Consider the following 20,156-nt stretch of genomic DNA (forward strand, 5'->3'; position numbering starts at 1 on the left):
ACACGGATTTCTGAGCAGGTTCACATAAACCACAAGCCAGCCTGCTTCAGCATGGATGAAGAAAGGATGCTGCCCGGTCACGAGGGGTTATTACCAGATTCCTCTTGTCCCAAACACAGCCTGCTCCTACACAGGGTAGAGCAGAAGGCATGCACACATGTAAATTAATTCAGCGCTGGCAGAACTGGAAAGCAACTAAAAACAGTTGGCTGCACTTCAGAAACTTTAGTTCTAAATTAATCAGTGTAAAGAGACGTCAAATTTAAAAATTTGAGATCTGCAGGATGTGAGTTTACAAGTCTTTTGCCTATTTACGCATCTGTAATGAAACCTGAGACTGAAAAACTACTCAATAGATGGGTAACAGGGACCTGATAAGACACTGGGGTTTTTTACCACGTGAGCTGCCTTGCAGAAGTTTCCACAAACAACTTGCACAGAGATATGAAGGAGTTTCAAGGGCTGAGATCTCTCGTGTATGACTGTGGCGCCCAGGCCAGAGATGGCTCCTGGTGGCACCTTCGAGCCAGGGAGCCACCGGCGGAGGCCTGGGACACAGGCACAGGGCTCCTGCTGGTTGGACGCCACCGATGACAAACCGCGGGTGAAAATGTAGGAAGGAAATCTGGACATCCACTCCTGGGGGGACCAAGAAGCGGTTCTTCCCGGCTGGGTACAGACCCGTCCCAGGGCAAACAGGTGCCAAGGGCCAAGGGCCGGGGCAGCGGCAGCCCCTCGGCACCTCGGGAATCGGCTCCCGACGGCCCCGCCGCTCCCCGCCAGGCTGCCCGCGTCCGGCCCCGCGGGACCGGCCCGTTCGCCCCGGCGGGCGGGGGAGGCCTGGGGAGGTGGGAGGAGACGTGGGAAGGACTTCGGTTGCCACTACAAATCTGGTGACAGAGCCGCCGCCGGCACATGGCGATGGGCAGGTGGGTGCGGGGCGGCGGCAGGGCCCGGGGCGGCCGTGGGGGTGCGGGTGCTGAGCGAGTGCGGGGATGTTTGCGGCGCTGCCTCGCCACCGCCGCGTTTCCCCGCCGCCCGCTGCGCTCCCCGCCCGGGCGGGGGTGTGGGGCGGGCGGGGCGGCCCCGCGCGGCACTGACGTCGCGGAGGGGCCGCTCCGAGGCGGCGGCGGCGGCTCGGGGCGCCCAAGATGGCGGCGGGCGAAGGGTGCGTGCGGGAGCGGCGGGCGGGAGCGGGAGCGGCAGCGGCGCGGCGGCGCTGCCAGCCCGCCCAGGGCCGGCCTGCGGGGAGCAGGTGCCCGGCGGAGGGGAGCGCGGGGCGGGAGACACCGGCGCCTTTTCCCCCGGGAGGAAGGGGTAGCGGCGGCGCGGTGCCTGCGGAGGGGCACCTGAGGAGGAGGCGGGTGGAGCTGGACACGGCACGGCGCGGGGTCGGGGGAGCGGGACGCTGGGACCGGGCACCCCCGCCGGGCAGCAGGGGCTGTGCCGCCTTCCCCCCGCGCTCGGTGTGTGGCGGGGAAGCCCTGCATGGGGCCCGCTCCCTGAGGGGCCGGGAGGGCGTCGAGGTGAGGGGGTGGGCGGCGGTGAGCGGGCCCGCCGCTCTCGGCTCCTGCCGGCTGTGGCCAGAGGCGAAGTCGCGCCATGTCGCGGTGCGCCGTGATCGCCGGAGCTGCGGGGTCGCACCGCGGCACCGGGCCCTGGGCCAGCCTGGCCGGGGTGCCGTGCTCACCGGGGCTGTCAGAACAGCAGCTGTCAGAGCACTCAGAGGGGCTCGTTTTGCTAAACGGGGTGAACCGTTAAGTGTAGCTTCAGATCAGTAAGAAGCGCCGTGTTTTTCGTACTGCTGTGGAAGTGCTTCGATCTGTATTGTTTCTTTATCGTGAGGTCTCCACTGCAGGAAACGTGCGGTTATTTGCAGTAGTAGACATCGAATGTAAAGATGTACCGCTGTCTGTGGTGTCCTGGGGTAAATGGCCACTTCTGGGTAGTACATTGGATGTACATTCTCTAGTTGGTTAAAAAAAAACAAAACAAAACAAAACCAAAACATTCTCTAGTTGGTTAAAAAAACAAAACAAAACAAAACAAAAAACAAAACAAAAAAAAAAAAAAAAAAAAAGAGCGAAAAATGTTAAATGGCGATCTGCACGGCTCCGAAGAAGGGGGACTGGGGGGTTTCTTGTCACGGGCTGTTCTGTTAGAAATCGGAAATAATTCACAAAATTCCTTTTTGATGTGCTGCTTTGATTTGAAGCCTAAATTGTTATGCTTTCAGGACTGTACTGCAGCTGGAATTTATGCACATAAGTGTTTCGTTGAGTTGTTTTCTTAGAGAAAACTCGTTTAAAAAAGCAACAAAGCAGTACATCTGCCTTCTAGTTAGTGTATTTGTTATCTAAAACTTTGAGTTAGGTACCCATGATTCGTGTGTTTTCAGGTATTCAGCAGGTACTCTGAGCCTGACGAAAATCAGTTTGTAAACGGTCATCTGATTTATAAGCCAGAATATAAATGGGGCACAAGAGCACACCCACGTGTAAATATAATTGTAAAATTCTGCACTGCATTTCTAGTCTAATGTTTGAGACTTCTCATTTATGTGTTAGGCAGTTAGTTACACAAGTAGTGGCTAAGGGTAAAATACATAGTTTTGTTTATAATTACGTTTTATAAATTTATCAGCTGTGAAAATGACCCTTGAGTTGTTAAAATCTTGGGTTTTTGGTTTTGTTTTTTTTTTTCTTTTATGGAAGAAAACCATCAGTTTTCATGACTTCTAAGTTGGTTTTGGCATCAAATACTTTTTCAGCTCATTAATTACCCAAAAATGTACATTTTGCCAGCCATTCTTGAGTGGAACAAAAGGAATGAGCGTGTTAGTAAGGTTGAAATATAATACAATTAAAAAATCCTTTTCTATATATCTTTGTTTCTGGCTTGTGAAATTTTGGTGCAGGAAAAAATCTTCTGTGTATCTCTCTGTTTCCAGACAACTTAATGCTTTCAATGGTGCTATTCTATATGCTAGTAGTTGTTATTTTGCTTACTACTTCAGCTCAGGTCTGTGGTAAGAACACAGAGGGGGGCTTGATCTCTGAAGTGCTGGTCAACTAATTCAGAGTTTCTTTGTGTGTGTGCACAGAACTGAACCTCAGGAGAGAAGAATGCAGAAACTAGAGCTGAATAACTTCCTTTAGGGAATTTTAACATTGGAGCATTAGATTGTACTATTTTATTCCAGCTGCAGTTTTCAGGTGTGGGAATGAGTATGCAGTATTCTTCCTGTTTCTTCCAGCATTATCTGTCACATCACTCCTGTTTTTACCCTGAGATCTTTTGCCAAGTTTTAGTTCTAAGGTACAGTTTTTAAATGTTGTGAGTTGATGCAGTCCCAGTACTTCCAACATTCGTGATGTCAGTGTGCTGCTTGATATTAATCTGGAGTTTTCTTGGTCTCACTTTTGTACTCTAAGCATTTTTTGCAGTGTTTTCTGATATTGCTGTCTTTGTGACCAAACTGCATTTTGATTTCTTCACTTTTTTTTTCAAAGAAAGACTTCTCTCATGCTAAGATGTTTCCTCCCCCCTCCCCCTTCCACCCTGTCTCTTTTCTCCACACATCGACGTAGGTGGGAAAATGTCATGCTGGCTTGGTTGCTGGTGGGGGAGCTGGGGCTTTAGGTTTTTCCCTTCGAGGTGCTGATGTTGCGCTTTCGTAGAATTGTGCTGCTTTTTGCATGAAGAGCTTGAATGTGCAGTCCTGATTTACACAGTCCAGAAATCAGTGGACTACTTTTCAATATTTGCTTATGCTGCGGCATGTGAGCAGTTTTAGTCTTGAGAATATTTTTAGAAGTATGAAAAAGGTAATCTGATCATATAGTATTAAAAGGAAGGAAAAGTAAGTCACAGGTTTTATGCAGTGACTTTAACAAATCCAGAAAGAGTTGACCTGTCAGATTCTTCTGACTGACAGCATTGCTGTGTGTGACAGCCCTGAGGGGAGGCAGGGTTTAATGTTCTTTTCTGGTTTGCTGGAAAGGACTGCTACTAATACGTTATGCAGTAGAATCTGTGTGTGTTAGCCCAAAAACACCGAGAGGAGTCTTGTCCCTTAAAATTCTCTATACCACATTTAATTATTGCAGCACACTTTACATACTTATTACAATTCTGAATTTTATCAGTGTTATAAAAGTTCCAGTTTGTTGTGAAAAAGAGGTTGTCAGACCAGAGGACACGTGATAATGCTGATGGTCTTATTTGTAAAGACAATATAAAAAGCAGACTTACTGTGCACAGCTATTTGTAAAAGAATCTAATTGGCAGACTGCAGATAAGATTGCCTTTTGGAAGGAATGAATGTTATGGGTGCAAGCAAATGAAAAAGTTAAGCAAGCCATTAATTTGTGATCTGTTGACCATAGCACACACCTCCCCTAATAAGCTATGGCTGGCACTTGATCTGAATGGCTCCCCAGAGGATGTGGTGCCTGAAATTCCTTGGACTGGAAACAACTTTTAGCCAGAATGAATGAGAGATTAATAGGGGCATGTAAAACTGTGTACAGTTTTTTAGTTTCTCTACAGCTGGTTCAAGCTTTTCTTCATTACAGAATAAATTCTGTACAACACATGCAATGCTGGGTGCTGATTATGTGCTTAGAGAGTTATTACAGTTCTTATGTTAGTATCTGTATTGTAACATTTTAAAAGGCACTAGCCATGGGCCAGTTAACCAAACAACGCAATTTTTAAAAAATCTTTTAATGACAGTTTTTCTCAAAGTACCAGATGAAAATTAGATCCTCTTTTCTAGCCATCTGCAACCTTTTACCTGTTTCCCTTCCTTAGTTGTGTCATGTACATTAGGATTCCCTCTAATGCTTATTTTACACTAAACATCTGTTCTATATTGAGTAACCTATTCTTATGTGTTTTAGAAGTGTAGAAATTAATGTTAGAATAAATGTTAGCATATTTAAGGCTAATAGCTAGAATACAGTTTTTTTTTGTTCTATCCAGAGTTGTGTAAATCACTCAGTTTTGTAGTATGGTTTGTGCTGTAAGGCGTAGACTCCAGGACCTTGATACTGTACAGCCTAGGCCAGGTCCAGAGCATGTATTTGTAAGGACAAACTCATCTCACTTGGCACAGATTAGAAGATTTGACAAAGCCTTGAACTCCTCAGGTGAATTAATTGTTTCATCTGGCCAGCACTGTGCATAGTGGTACTGGTGCTGTGTACTGGGCTCTTTGGCCCTTCTGGTTGGTGATATCGTGGGCACAAGTGCCCCAGATCAAATGTAATCATTTCTTGATGCATCATAGCACCATCATAATCTATCTCTAGATGTTATATCGAAACGAGATAGTCAAAGGAAATGGTGAAAAAGAGAATTAATCACTGTCTCCTTAATTTTTTGCTAATCAGAGACTGTTTTGGTTAAATGCACCTTATCAGAGGAAGCAAAACCAGCAGCTTTGAACATATAAATGCAACCATACAAACTTAATAAAGGATATAAGCCAGATTTTTAAATGATCTTTTGAACACCTGGATTAGAAAGTTTTTATAAAGTTTATCATAACTGATGTATATATCTCCTGGTATTTCTGTCTTAAGAAATCAAGTTCTGCTTTGCCAAGTTACTCTTTCAGAGGATGATGTGTTAAAATGTAGATATTTAAGATACTTTATTATACAAATGGTATAATTGGGTTTACTAAGCACAGAGGGGCAGTGATCTAATTAAAGGTGTGGGTTAATTAAGGGTTTGAGTTGTATAAAGCCTCATTTGTCTGAACTGTTGGTACTGTGTCAACATAATAAATTTAAGTGAACTTTGCACTTCTGCACCTGAATGCTTAGGGGTAGAATTAATAGGAAAATTTTGGAATCACAGAATGGTTTGAGTTGCAAGGGACCATAAAAATCCTGTAGTCCAATCCCCTGCCGTGCACAGGGACACCTCCAATTAGACCCAGTTGTTTAGAGTCCAATCTCAACTGGCCCTGAACAGTTCTAGGGATGTGGGCATCCACAGCTTCTCTGAGCAGCCTTTCTCACTTTATGTTTGTATGCAAATTCTGTAACAGCATCTTTTAACAAAATCAGTGCCCCTTAATAAAAAAAAACAAACCAGGCCTAAAGTATAGCTAGTATGCTTCAGTCCTGAGCCACAAAGCACTGGGACTATAAACAGTGGTAGCAGGCAATTTAGTGTGAACATGGAACTGTTGTTGAAGATGTGTGTGTGTGTGGCTCCACATGACTGATTTTTTTCATGTGTTTGGTGGAACTCAGCTGGATGATGATAGTGTACCAAATTCATATTGAGATGAAGATCACTGACTCCTGTAAAAGGGTATTTATGAACTATAACTTCCTTTTATTTTTTTATAGTTGCAGGTTGGAGTATCATGGGCAGAAAATAGTTTGGATGATGTGTTTTGCCAGCATATCTCTGCAATTCCAGTTTTAAGGATGGATAAGTGTAAGCACGTCGGACGTCTGCGACTGGCCCAGGATCACTCCATTCTCAATCCTCAGAAATGGCATTGCATGGACTGCAATACTACGGAATCGGTGTGGGCGTGCCTCAGCTGCTCGCACGTGGCGTGTGGAAGATACATTGAAGAACATGCACTAAAGCACTTTCAGGAGAGCAGCCACCCCGTGGCGTTGGAAGTAAACGAGCTGTATGTTTTCTGTTATCTCTGCGATGATTACGTTCTCAATGACAACGCGACCGGCGATTTGAAGCTCTTGCGGAGTACGCTGAGTGCAATCAAGAGTCAGAACTATGAGTGCACTACTCGAAGCGGGAGGACTTTGCGTTCTATGGGTACAAGTGATGATTCCTACCTTGCGCACGGTGGTGCCCAAGCCACGCTTCGGAATGAAGACAGGATGTTCACAGCTCTCTGGCACCGGCGGCGTGCGGTCCTCGGCAAAGTGTTCAGGTCGTGGCTTGAGTTGACACCTACTGGAAGAAGGATTTTGGAAGAAGAAAGGCGTCAAGAAGAAGCAGAGCTAAAAAAGGACAAAGCTAGGAAGAGAAGACAAGAACGAAAGCGTGAGTTGAAGGCAGAGATGGAAAAGATGCCTCCAAGAAAGAGCAGTCGTTTACAAAATCAGATTAGAATGTACTCAAAACCAGAACCCTGTCCTCAAAAAACTTCAGAGAGCATGGAATTTTTGGCAGAGTTGAAAGAAGCATATACCTCAGAAGAACTGAGATTGAAAAAAATAAGTGACTCTCCAATTAAACGAAGGCCTACAGTGACTCCTGGAGTGACAGGACTGAGAAACCTGGGAAACACATGCTATATGAATTCTGTTCTTCAGGTATTAAGTCACTTACTTATTTTTCGAGAATGCTTTTTAAAGCTTGATCTCAATCAAACTCAGGAACTGCTGGCAACAGCAACCAATGGTAAAACAAGATCTTCATCTAAACACCTGTCGATAGCTGCCTCAACATTACGCGTGAATGAGAACCAAGAGAAAGTAAGGGGATCGTACTCTGTGAGGCGGCCTAGTTTATCCTCTGGATTAAGTGGAGGAGCATCAAAAAGTATGGAACTTATTCAGCCCAGGGAGCCCAGTTCAAAGCATATTTCTCTCTGTCATGAGTTGCATACTCTATTCCAGGTTATGTGGTCTGGCAAATGGGCACTGGTGTCTCCTTTTGCCATGCTTCATTCTGTGTGGAGACTAATTCCAGCCTTCAGAGGATATGCCCAACAAGATGCTCAGGAATTTCTCTGTGAACTTTTGGATAAAGTACAGCAGGAACTGGAGACTACAGGGACCAGATATCCAGCTCTCATCCCTGCTTCTCAAAGAAAACTTATAAAGCAGGTTTTGAATGTGGTTAACAACATTTTTCATGGACAGCTATTAAGTCAGGTATGTTTTATGATTACTTTTTTTAAGGTGTTTAATGATTTCTAGTTCTGGATTTACTCCAGTCAAGAATGGACATACTTCAAAGGTTTATACATTTATAGCTATTGAGGAGGGGATGGTGAGGATATATTACACAGTTTTAGAAGAAATAGTACACAGTTTCAATAGAAGCTGTCCAGTAGCCCTCCTGCTACCAAAAACCAGGCCATTCAAACCCAATACACCTGTTAATCATAAAGGTCTTAAATTTGTTATTTTAAAATGCACTTTTCCACCTACTCAGAAATACTTGTATTTGCTGTTAAGCACCAACTCAGTTGAAGGAATAAAGAATTTACAATTTTAAGTATCTGGCTTATCACTATAGTGCTACTAGATAAAAGGTGTTAAGGAAGGTGTTAATCTCATGTAAGTAGAAACTGATTAGGTAATGGATGTCAAACAGGCTATTATTTCACTAAATAGCTTGAATTTGAGATTGGTTTCCAGTGAGTAATTGTATGTTATGATTTTATGTTCAGAAATACTAATGCTTCTTTTCTGTTACAACACCAAGATACAGAAGGCTCTGTCAACAGAGGAACCAAATTTGTGGGGTGGAGGCAATGGTGGTTTTCCTTCTTTCTGCATGACTACCTTTTTTTGCCTTTCTGCTTCTCAGCTCCCTGTTAAGTATTTCAGTGCATTCACTGCAATTATGCATATCCCAACAGTGTATGTGTACAAATGTCTGAAAACTGACTGAACAAACAAATGCTAGTTTCTGTTGAATTAATCTACCAACTAACCACATTGCAGCAGGAACAGAAGTTGGGAAATTCCTGGCTTCTGGAATGGATCTGTAGTATACATGAATATGTTACTGAGGGAGTGCGGAAGCATTTGAAATTTGAATTTTGAATATTGTGTGTAAAGAAAAGGCTTAACACAAAAATGTCTGTTCCTGGTATTCTGACTATTTAATTGTTAAGCCCTCAGTCATTTTAGGTTTTGTGAAACTACTGGAAACTGTTAGATTTATCGATTAAACTGGATCACCAGCTACCTTCTGTCTGGCCCAGTGTACAAGCACTTCTGTGGCATACTTCCTTTCCTTGGGTAGTACATACCTAATATCAGTGTTTCAGTGTTGCACAACTGTAAGTGTTTAGTATATTATGTCATTCAGGAGTTTCTTGTTTGAAAATTCCACTCCTCTCCAAAATAACAATTTTGTCATTAAAATGATTTTTTAGGAATACTGACAAGGTTTGTTTGTGTTGCAAACCTCCTTACAGGATTCATTGCTTTGGTAAGAATTTTCTAAAGACACAGCAGCATTTCAGTAATAACTACTTTCACGTATTTTTAGCTTTATGTGAAAAGGTTTGTGACTAGAAACCCTTCAACCTTCCTGAGAGCAGGAGGGGAGTAGTGAGAATTCACTAATGAGTAGACTAAAACAAACAAACAAAGCCAAATCCAATGCAAAACAAAACAAAACAAAAAAAAAACCTCCTAATTTCCACACTACTGAGTAAAACAGAAAGGGAATTCAGCAGTTTTGAGGTATCCTGTGACTTCTCTGACTACATACAGCTCGTACTGCAGCTGCTCCCTGTCTGTGTGCAGAATACAGCCTTGATGAACTCAGGAATGCCTGAAGTGAGAGGGGCAAGGAAAAGAGTATTGAGGCTGTTAACTAGTAATTTCTCCCTGGCTCATTAGGCAGTTCCCACGGACTGTTCAACACTTTACCCCTCCCAGAGTTCCCTTTATCTTTTGCCACTGCTTTTTTTTCAGTTTAGTCTTCACTTGTGGTTTGAACATGATAAATATTGTAAGGAAAAGGTAAGCCCTGAAGATTCCTTCCTTATAAAATATATTCAGGCATCTTAATGATTTAGTCCCTGGTATTTGCACATGGAAAAATGAACTTTAAAATTCTGTTAGGCAGTTGTTTTCCTTTCCTCAGTAAGATTCCTACAGTGTGATTTCTCTAGGCATTTGACAGAACTGCTTTAATGAAATTAACAAAAAAGGCAAGAAAACACCCACACAGGGCTGAAAAAAACTCCCAAACTTCTTGCTATGTCATCGCATCTTGGACAGTGTTAGCTCTTAAAAGCAACACTGTGGACTCAGTGAATGTTTAGTCCTTACAGGTTTGGCTTTATCTACCGGCAAGATGAAGTAATACGGTGATAAATATAGTAATAAAAATAAAGTAATATGTAAATAAAATACTGTCACAGTACTACAGTTTCTTTCTAGAATATAGTTGGAGCTGTTCCCAGCTGCCCTTATTAAAAACAAGACAGGATTTTAGTATAGCGTTTTAAGTTACATTTTACTCCATTGAAAAAGGGGAATTGGGAAGTGTGTGCAGTGTTTTGTTTCCGTTTTAAAGCCCCTAAAATGTTACTATACTTAGTGGTCCTTTGTACAGAAGATACAAGTTCAAGAGACTTGATTCTGTGAGATACTCAAGTGCTATGAAGTCAATCTCCCTGACCTTCAAACCTCAGGAATACTATGGACTACTCTTGATAAAGTACACAGAGGATCCCTTACAGTGCTGATAAGCTGTGTGTTTACTTAGGTATCACATTACTTTCACATGTGCAGCTACACTTTTTCCCCTTCCTTCTAGTTCTAATTTAACTTGAAGAGAAGTCATAACCCTGAGTTTGCCATCAGTTTGTTGCTATTGAAGTGCTGCTTGGTTCAGCACTAACTGAATTTAGGATATAAGATTAAGAAAGCAGAGAATTGAGTGTTTGAGAATCTTATGCAGATTACTTTTTGATAACTAGAAGTTTTGGGTGATGTCAAAACAATTGAATGTTTTATATGGGGTAGTTGTTTTTGTTTTGCTGTGTTCTCAGTTGATTTAAAGTAAGTTTTCTTCATCTGCTGCTTGAAATAGTTTACTATTTTATGGAGTACTAAACTAGGTAATGGGTAACTGCAGGAATAGCCTCTGTTTTTTTGTTTTATGTTTATTCCACTACCTATTTTAGTATATCAGCTTTTCACTGTGTAATACTGTGAAACTGCAATACCTGATACATCTAAGAGAAAAAACAATCTGCATTGTAGGTGCAAAACCCTTTCCCTCTGTTCTGTCTTTTCACATGTTCATCTTCCTGCAGCAATTGTCTGGAGAAAGTGGCTCATACCTCTCAAACCCCATTGGGACTCTGAGGAGATCCCAATATGTCTATTGAAATCCTAATTGTTTTCAATCCCTCAGTGCTTGTACTCTTGTGGAAGGTACTTACTGTCTCCTGTCCTCAGTCCTTCCATGGGAAAGGAGAAACTACTGTACTATGAACTCATGTGGTAGTAGCTAGCTCACAGATCTCTAAAGTACACATCAAGAACTCAAGTATGTTAGCTGTAGTCTCGAGTTTTTTGGCTAGTGTTTTTTTAAATGGTACCAACTAAACAGCACAGTATGCAACTATTTTAAAAGTATCTTTGTTTCAACTTTGTCCATATTAAGCAAGGAAGGGGACAGGCATCTTTCTAAAAATCCAGAAATTAAAATAGCAGATTTTATGTACTCATTTTTATGTACTCAGAAATCATATGAGCAGAAATTCTCATACAAGGATGATATCCACCTTGAGTTTCCCTCTCCAGGCTGAGCAGTCCACCAGCTCTCTCAGCCTTTCCTCATAGGTCAAATATGTCTAAAGTTTTTCATCGTCTTCCTGGCCCTTCGGTGGACTCAGTCCAGCATATCCACATCTCCCTTGAGCACTGGGCCCAGCACTTCAGCTGTGTGGGAGCTGAGAAGGTGGGGATCACCTGCTGGTGATGGTCTGCCATATGCAGCTCCAGAGGCCATTGGCCTCCTTTGCCATAAGGGCACGTTACTGGCTTGTGGACAGCTCATCCCCCAGGTCATTCTCTTCTCCCCCAGCCTGTAGTGGTGCCTGAGTAATTCCTGCCCAGGAGCAGGACGTGGTGTTTCCTTTTGTAGAGCTGCTTCTTGTCCCATTTCCCAGCTCTGTCCCATTCTCACTGGGTGGCAGTGCCCCCAGCCAGCCCACCAGCCACTCCTCCTGTTTTGTGTCATCTGCAGACTTCTCAGAGTTCAGAAAAACTCGCTCCAATATTTTTTTCAGCAATGCCTGGAAGGAACTAGCTTTTGATACCTCTAGGCATGCTTAAAACTTCCTAAGCAGTTTGGTTACTTCCTGATAATTTTTAAGATGGAATCTGAGCAAAATGCTTCCTATTGCTCCTGCTCAGAATGGCGGAATAACAGCATGCAGTGATCAGAGGATATGCCAAGTCTGAAAGAGTGAAGTAGGTTCTTACCAATGTAGTAAGTAAACTATTCTTAAAGCATGTTTCAGGACGGATTGTCTGAGAAAAGGGGAAATGTGATTTTTGAGTTGTTTGAAAGCCTTCAGTTTTGGGTAGTATGCTGTGAGTTAGAGTTTAGGGAGTAATGCTGAGGGTGATCTGCTGGGTATTAACTCTCCCACTGAATAGACTGTTAAAAAGACAAGAACTTCAGGCTAATGGGATAATTTGCACTTAAATCAGCTGATGTCATGTATACTGATTTCTATATTTTGGTGTTTTTAGGTTTAGCCTGACCTACAAAATGATTGTCAAGTTGTTTTTCAGCTAGATGAAAGTAACATTTTAAATCAATCTATAAGAGGCCATTGAATCACAGACCACAGTTAGCTGTGGTTATGCTTTATGTTATTCTGCTAAATAGATAAAGATAATTTTGATGATGCTGTATGCTTATGACTGCAAAGTTTAGTTGGGTTTTTTTTTTGTGCTGTCATATGAATTCAGCATTGTAGCTGTATTCCAGAGATCCCCTTCAATTACTTTCCTGTGCAAAAATTGAGTTACTAATCATTATATATATGTCTCATCTAGTGAAAGCACAAAAATGGGACTGGCTATTTTACTCTTCTTAAAAACAACAAAGGAAAAAAAGAGTTGGGGCAGAGATGGTTAAGAGTTTGCTTTCTTCTGTGCAAGTGCAGGAAACATAGGCAAAACAGTTGATGATGGATTTGGCTTTTTCTGCAGCAATATGTTAACTATTTCTTTGGCTGCATTTACACTGAATGCCGTCCAGGGCAGTGGCTGTCCGTCAAGTTATTGTGGCCACAGTGATGCTTGTCTGAGTAGTCTCCGTGCTTAGCTTGAATCAAGCAATTTGATCCAGCTCTTTTCAGTCTGGCCTTTGGCCCATGATTGAATACTAAGCTTTAACCAAACAATTGTATTTAGTACCCATGTTTCAAGGCATGAGAGGGTGGTCAGGGCAGAACATAAGGTAGAGATTTCAGACTAGTTAAAAATCTGTAGTATTTTGATCTAATGTGAACTTCACATTTGCTTTGCTATAAATGACAGCATTAAAGCTTCCTATAATAGAAATTTTGAATCATAATGGGAAAGTGGAATCAAACTCTGAATTTGTAAAGTATAATCATAGACATCACTAACCACATTGCTAGAGTAGACTCACTTCCCTATTATGTTGTGCGCACTTATACTATACGAAGTTACACTGGACAAATGCTTGAAGTTTTTGCCCCTTGAGTTCATGTTTGGGGTTCTTTTTGTTTTGTGTTTTATAAAATCTCATCTCACTCAACCAGCTTTTGAACAGTTTTTACAATTTCTGCCCCTCTCATGGAAAAAGAAAATCTGGGTTGTACTGTGTGAATGATAATGGAGAATGAGATAAAGGGGTCCCATTTAGGACAGAAAGAATAGTGATGGGAATGTCGTGAAGCCAATGCCAATGGACAGGCCAGTGCAGATGGATTCTATGGAAGGCTGGGAATCCTCCTGGTTTTTTGAGTAATCCAGTTGGTAAGCTCAGGCCTGGCTAAGAAAAATACTTCCACCCTTGCTGCAGCCGTGCTTGGCTGTCCTTTCCCACCTCGCCCAGGAGCAGGAGCACACAGGGGCTGGTGGGGTTGGGAGGCTTGCCGGATGTGTCGGGTTACCGCGCTCTTGGCAGCTAAATCCCAGAGTTTAACTCTGCTGCAGTGAGGACTGCCTTGGATTTGAGGAAGTAAGAGCAGCTGTATATCAGTACAGGGTTTTGCCCCCTGTACAAATCAGCTTTGCTCACAGTTGCATGACAAGATGAGAAGCAGATTTATGGCATCTGTTTGTGTTCTTCAGGTTTTCTGACTGGCAAAAGTTGAAAACCAGGCTTCTTTTTGTCTGGGATGGTACTCATTATCTAGTTGGGAAAGAAGATCTTAACTTAGATTATTAATATAATACACTAAATTTAAAACCTCAGAATTCTTAAAATTATCTGTATTGAGGTCATGTGTGTTCTACATCCCGAGCTCCTTAATCTTAAGTGTGTGTTCATATGCAACAAATTCTTAAGTAACTCAGCAATTAAATAAACTTTTGGCCCAACAAAAGTACCCATTTATTAGTTATAAATTAGAATAAAATATTAGTCATAAATTAGAAATTTATTAGTCATTCTGGGTTTAAGCTGGAGTATGGTTGTACTGTGGCCAAACATACCATTTTGTCTCCCATGTCTAGATTTCAGCTCTGAATTACTAATGATTTGTGGCTTTGAAATGTTGCCAGATGTTAGCACTTACAAAAGACGCTCCTGAGAGTGCAAATTAAAACAGAAGAATCTCCTCTTTTCTGCCATGTCAGTTTAAAGTTTTGTTTTCTAAGAACAAGGCAGTGGCATTTTCATCTTAGAACTTAAAGCAGTTAACAGCTTTCCTAGCTGCACTGCTAAATGTTCATGCTGGGACACAAATCCACATGTGCACTAGGTGGTAATGCAGAGATGGAGCATAAGCTGTTGCAGCTACTGAGTGCAGTTACAAGAACACCTAGGAGGAAGATACCATGAGGTGACAGATAGGTCCTTATATAAATGATCATGAAATACCAAAGCAGGGTGAATAATTACCTAACAGCAAACCTTCAGGGGAAAACAATGGAGCATCTGAACAAAACTGAGTGTACTTTCACACTTGTGAAACTGAACTGCACTGAATTTGTGTAGAACAGCAGCAGCATAAACTGGTCCCTGTGAAATAACAATCTTTGGATGTCACATGAATTTTTATTCCATTATTATTATGTCTGTGTGTTAGCTGTTCCAAACAACTTGTGGTATTTTCCTAAACAGAAAAATTCCTACATAGGAAGCATGCAACACCTAATGTGTTGTCTTTCCAGCTTAGAAGAGCTTTTAACTTATTTTCTTAAGTATTGAATGTTATAATGAATTGATTGTCTCCTGCTGTAGTATCTGCATTTTCCAGGTTGACTCACTTCACGTCTTTACATTTTATTTATGTTGTCTTACTGCTTGTCCTTTCCCTAGTGTGACGGTGGATCCACTTACTGAAAGAAGAAATAAATTATTTTTACCTGTTAATTTTTCTTTGAAGAAGTGTGCTTCCTAATCCAGGCTTCCCTGGAAGACTTACAAAGTAAGAAGGATATGACTTTAAAATCCCCAGCTGTTCCTTTTTTTTTGTTTGTTTGTTTGTTTGTTTTGGTGTTGGTTTTTTTTTTTTTTGTGTGTGTGTGTTTTTTGTTTTTTATTTTGCTTTATTTTTAAATTAACCTATATTGTAATTTCTCATGTAAATTTTCCTTTTGGAGAAAAGACTCCTGAGACTTCACCAGCTGCTTTCTTTTGGATGGTCCCAGACAGAACATTTTGACACTGTTTTTGTTTCTCAGTAAAACATAAGAACACTTACTTGTTTGTGGTAACAGTTTTGGATATGCTGCTTCAGAGAAAGGAAATTAAGTGTATCATCTCTGTTCTTAAATGACTTCGTCTTGTCTTTGGTTACCCTTGGTTATCTCTAGGAAAAAGAATCTCTTTTTAGAGCTATGTTATGGTGCATGTGTAGCAAAGTACATTTTTGAGTGTAAACAGCTGGTGAAATATCTTTTTTACAGGTTACATGTCTCACCTGTGACAATAAATCAAATACCATAGAACCTTTCTGGGACCTGTCCCTGGAATTTCCCGAGAGGTATCACTGCAATGGCAAGGAGATGTCGTCTCAGTATCCATGTCTGCTGACAGAAATGCTGGCCAAGTTTACAGAAACTGAAGCTTTGGAAGGAAAGATATATGCATGTGATCAGTGCAACAGTGAGTAAAGGCAGTATGTACTCATGCATACGTTCTCTGTGTAAAATATAAGCTGACAGTGCAAGTATAGAAGTCTTAAAAGTATATTGCAAACAAAGACCACCTTCTTATGTCCCAAGTGGTCACTTGACAGCTGTTACTTGCCCCCTAGAAGATTCAGTTGTTTAAAAGGTGTTTTGAAGTGTGATGCTTGATTTAGATACAGCCTCATGACACACTAATGGGGTTTCTAGTACTCCCAGGTGAAGAAGCCATCACCTTTTTAAATTAAGGTGACTAATATAAGTGACCACAAATATTTTTTACTTGCATCATAAAACAATCCTTGCAAAACGGCTCTCAGAAGCTGTCCTTTCTAAGAAGGCATGTACCATAAATATTTAGGTCCACACAAATTCTGTGGATAAATCTTAGACTGAAATACAAAGCTGTTACCAAGATTTGTATTGTGTAACTGTGTGTTTGACCTCAGCAAAACGAAGGAAGTTTTCTTCTAAACCAGTTATACTCACAGAAGCTCAGAAGCAGCTTATGGTGTGTCGACTACCTCAGGTTCTCAGATTACACCTTAAACGGTTTAGGTAAGTAGTACCACAACGAAAAGTGTTTCAAACTGACAGATTCAGTCTTGCTCTGCATTGCTTAGGATCAATGTTCTTCAGCATCAGTTTCAATTCCCCTTGCTAGTATGTGAGAAATAGTTACTAGAAACTTCTTTTTCTTGTTCACTTGAAACATCAGTAAGATATGTTATAAGCAGGGAATTAACTTTTTGGATTTCAGATGCTTGTTACTTTAGTACCAAAATTATTTTATCCTTGTTTTTGGTCAAAACCTACTAATCTTGCTCTGAACTCTATTAGTAAAAATTGATCTTGTGATATTTAAAGGTAGAGTAGGATGCCTGTAATCACTAATGCACAAATCTGGACTGTATTCAGTGGAAGTCTCAGATAACCTTCTTATATCCAAATACATAAATACATTCTGCCTCAGAATAGGGAAGTGGACACTTCATCTCTGTGAACTCGTAGCCCAACATCAGTACCCTTGTACAAAGGAAACTGAAAATGAGATAGAATAAATAAGAAATACGAAAGAGGTATAATGGGTGGGAAATACTTCCTACTCACCACTGCACTGATCTTAAGATGGATGTTTCAGAAGATGAGAACAGTAGGTACCACAGACACATTTAAAAAGCCTTAAATAAAGAAGTGAAAGAAGAAGCCTAGAAAGAAAAGACTAGTGAAAATACTATGTTCTGTTCAAACATAATTCAAAATACTATGCTCTTTCTTTAAAAAAAAAAAACACCCAAAAGTTTTCATTTGATTTAACTTTCCAGGTGGTCAGGACGCAATCACCGTGAGAAGATTGGTGTACATGTTAGTTTTGATCAAATGCTAAACATGGAGCCTTATTGCTGCAGGGAATCCCTCAAGTCTCTCCTGCCTGACTGCTTCATCTATGACTTGTCTGCTGTGGTAATGCATCACGGGAAAGGATTTGGCTCAGGGCACTACACTGCCTACTGCTACAATTCTGAAGGAGGTAGGAACCAGCTGGGAAATGAGCAGTGAGGGAGAAAGGGGTGTTCCTAATTCTAAACTGATACAATGACTGTCTTTTCTCAAAAGCAAAAGGGAATCATTTGTATCTGATCTGCCTGGAATGAGAAGTGCAGCTCTGTAGACCCACAGTTCTGTTTTTGTGTTGCCTTGTTAAATGTGTTCTAGCTATAAACTCTCTTGTAAATCTGAGGAAGCTAAGTCGGGCTTTTAAAACATTGAGGCAAATAAACCAGATCAACTGAAACAGTTTACTATTTGTACACAACTCATTAAATGGGACCAAACACTAATTAATTATTAAGTATAATGCAATTACTTAAAATCAGTGTCCTGATGACTTTTTTTTTCTGGTATGTTTCCTTATTATAGGATTTTGGGTACACTGCAATGATTCAAAACTCAACATGTGCACTATGGAAGAAGTATGCAAAGCTCAAGCCTACATTTTGTTTTACAGCCAACGACTTACTCAGGCAAATGGACATGGTAGAGTCTCCTGTCCTAGCACAGCTGAAAGTCAGCAGCACACAGAATTAGCTGGCTGTTCCAGGGACAACAGTAGCAGCTAATCCAAAGCCAGTTAACAGTGTGTGTGGTAAAGTTTTAAATTGTCATAACTATGTATTTTTAAAAGGAAGTACAGTATTGTACTTTTTCAATGTTTATATAGTTTTGTATTAGTTGAAGTACTCTTGACAATGGTTAGCAAAAGTTTTTATTGACAATAAGTAACTTTCTAAGTACCTAGAATTTCAATACAGCTATTTTTTTAAGGAAGAGATTGCTATGTGCATTTAAATTTACCTCAGGCTATTTTTTTAAGCTGGTTTTGTATTTTGATAATATTTTTGAATTGGTTTAGAAAATTTACTTCAATGGGCAACTGATATTTTTCTGGTTAATTTTCTGTATATGCTTGTGTACATTTTATAGTATAGTTCTAATGATACCGTGATTCTTACTGTCTTGCAGGAATTGCTTCTAGGTCTTAGAATATTGACATTCACCAGCAAGGAATGTTAAAACATGTCAGATAGTAACTAAATTTTTGTAGGCAACTTTCTGTGAAATTACTTTGCAAGCTTGAATGGCTGTACTAAAGATACAATGATAGAATTTCTTAAAATCTGAACTTGAGGAAATAGAGCACAAAGGTATTTCCATGTAAGAGAAGTGTTTAATAACACAAGAATGTATCTTTACCAAGACTTGCATGTTTTAAGCCTTAACAAACCTGACAACTTAAAACTCAAGTGCCAAATTCAAAGTAATTTAACAACTAGAGGCTTTTTTATTCCAAAAATTTAAAAAGTTTTCTTAAACAAGTAAAAACTCACAACAAGCAAAAAGTCCCCAACAATAAAACCACACTCACTCACCTCACTGTCATTGCTACGAGAACGTTAGCATCCCTTTTCTTGAATTGGACCAGCTTGCTTTGAGCTCTGGGCAAGCATTGTCTGTCTCAATCATCTCTGAACAAACAGCTGATGAAAAGCAGCTGCAATGTTTGCATGAAAGCATTCTCAGTCTGGTTTCATTACCCACAACTGCTGTACCTTGTACTACATGGTCCTACCACTAGCATTAACAGAACTGTGCAGTGAGGAGAATCTAACAGGCAGGAATTATCAATCCTCCACATACAGTAGTTAATGCCAGTTAAATGTTGTGAAGTTATTTTGCGTAAGTCCTATGCAAATTGTTACCTCATCTTCTGCAAAGTTTATACCTCAATAAAATGCCTTGATATGGACAGAAAAGTGTGTGTATACTGGAATCAATTCCTACAGTATTAAATTTTTAAAAATTGTTTTTAGATTTTGTCTAACAGGGTTTAAGGTCTCAATTATACGACTGCATTGGCCATCTGTCAGTGATTTAACAGCTGATTTTATTAATGACTTTTGCTATAATTTCTGTTTCTGAAAGGTGCCATATTATAGCAAGAATGTAGGAGTCTCAAACTTTAGTCTTGTGCTCATCCTAATTAAGTGTAAAAAACAGTTCATGTGTTGGTTTGGGGAATTTTTTGGTTGTTTGGGTTTTTTGTGGCTTTGTTTTTGTTGTTTTTTTCTTTTTTTTTTTTTTCTCTTTTCTGCTGTCCTTGCTGGTGAGGAAATTAATGTAATTTAAACACTTTTCTACTTATAGGTAGTTCAGAAAATTTGCCTTTCAGGCTTCTGATACTTTTTCTTCCTCTAAGCACATCTCTTAGGAGATCCATAGGGGTCTTTAGAGACTTGAGCACTAAAACAAGAGTCTGTCTTTGGACGTGTAGAGAGCAACTTGGGTGTGAGAGTCCATTATCCTCAATCTTCACTATTGAGCGCATACTCAAGTCCCTTAGAAGGAATCTTACCCTGCCATTTTTACTAGAAAGATTGCCTAGGCTGTGCTTCCAGCTATTCCCCTGCATTACAGCAAAGATTGCTAAGTCTCAAGGCTTCCTCTGAAAGGCACCATTAGCTCTGCAAAAGCAAATCCAGCTTTCTTGCCATTGCTGCTCTTGGGTAGAATAGGAGAAGGGGAGGAGAAAGAGTTATAGTCCTCATAATCAAG

General features: G+C 40.7%; 1 protein-coding gene across 5 annotated transcripts; it reads left to right on the forward strand.

The window, feature by feature from the left end:
• Window positions 1-862: 862 nt before the first annotated feature.
• Window positions 863-19,357, forward strand: USP44 (ubiquitin specific peptidase 44). 5 transcript variants are annotated; one of them, XM_056509980.1, is made up of 7 exons: window positions 1,130-1,168; window positions 6,369-7,313; window positions 7,620-7,877; window positions 15,822-16,020; window positions 16,493-16,601; window positions 17,369-17,574; window positions 17,964-19,357. In XM_056509980.1, exons 2-7 carry the CDS (start codon window positions 6,450-6,452, stop codon window positions 18,161-18,163), a joined length of 1,836 nt encoding a protein of 611 aa, XP_056365955.1. In that variant the 5' UTR covers window positions 1,130-1,168; window positions 6,369-6,449; the 3' UTR covers window positions 18,164-19,357. The 5 variants fall into 5 exon arrangements, with proteins under 5 accessions (XP_056365944.1, XP_056365950.1, XP_056365955.1 ...); XM_056509969.1 differs by lacking the exon at window positions 1,130-1,168 and adding an exon at window positions 863-929 and having other exon boundaries at window positions 6,369-7,877; XM_056509975.1 differs by having other exon boundaries at window positions 1,028-1,168; window positions 6,369-7,877.
• Window positions 19,358-20,156: the final 799 nt, after the last annotated feature.

The sequence above is a fragment of the Oenanthe melanoleuca genome, chromosome 1A (assembly GCF_029582105.1).
Source record: "Oenanthe melanoleuca isolate GR-GAL-2019-014 chromosome 1A, OMel1.0, whole genome shotgun sequence".
Lineage (NCBI taxonomy): Eukaryota > Metazoa > Chordata > Aves > Passeriformes > Muscicapidae > Oenanthe > Oenanthe melanoleuca.

What these genes read in the sequence shown, in the direction of transcription:
- USP44 (XM_056509969.1), top strand. Translation starts at nt 6,450, where the DNA reads ATGGATAAGTGTAAGCACGTCGGACGTCTGCGACTGGCCCAGGATCAC. An exon ending in TTACACCTTAAACGGTTTAG is followed by an intron (nt 16,602 to 17,368) that starts GTAAGTAGTACC and finishes TTAACTTTCCAG; the next exon opens with GTGGTCAGGACGCAATCACC. An exon ending in CTGCTACAATTCTGAAGGAG is followed by an intron (nt 17,575 to 17,963) that starts GTAGGAACCAGC and finishes TCCTTATTATAG; the next exon opens with GATTTTGGGTACACTGCAAT.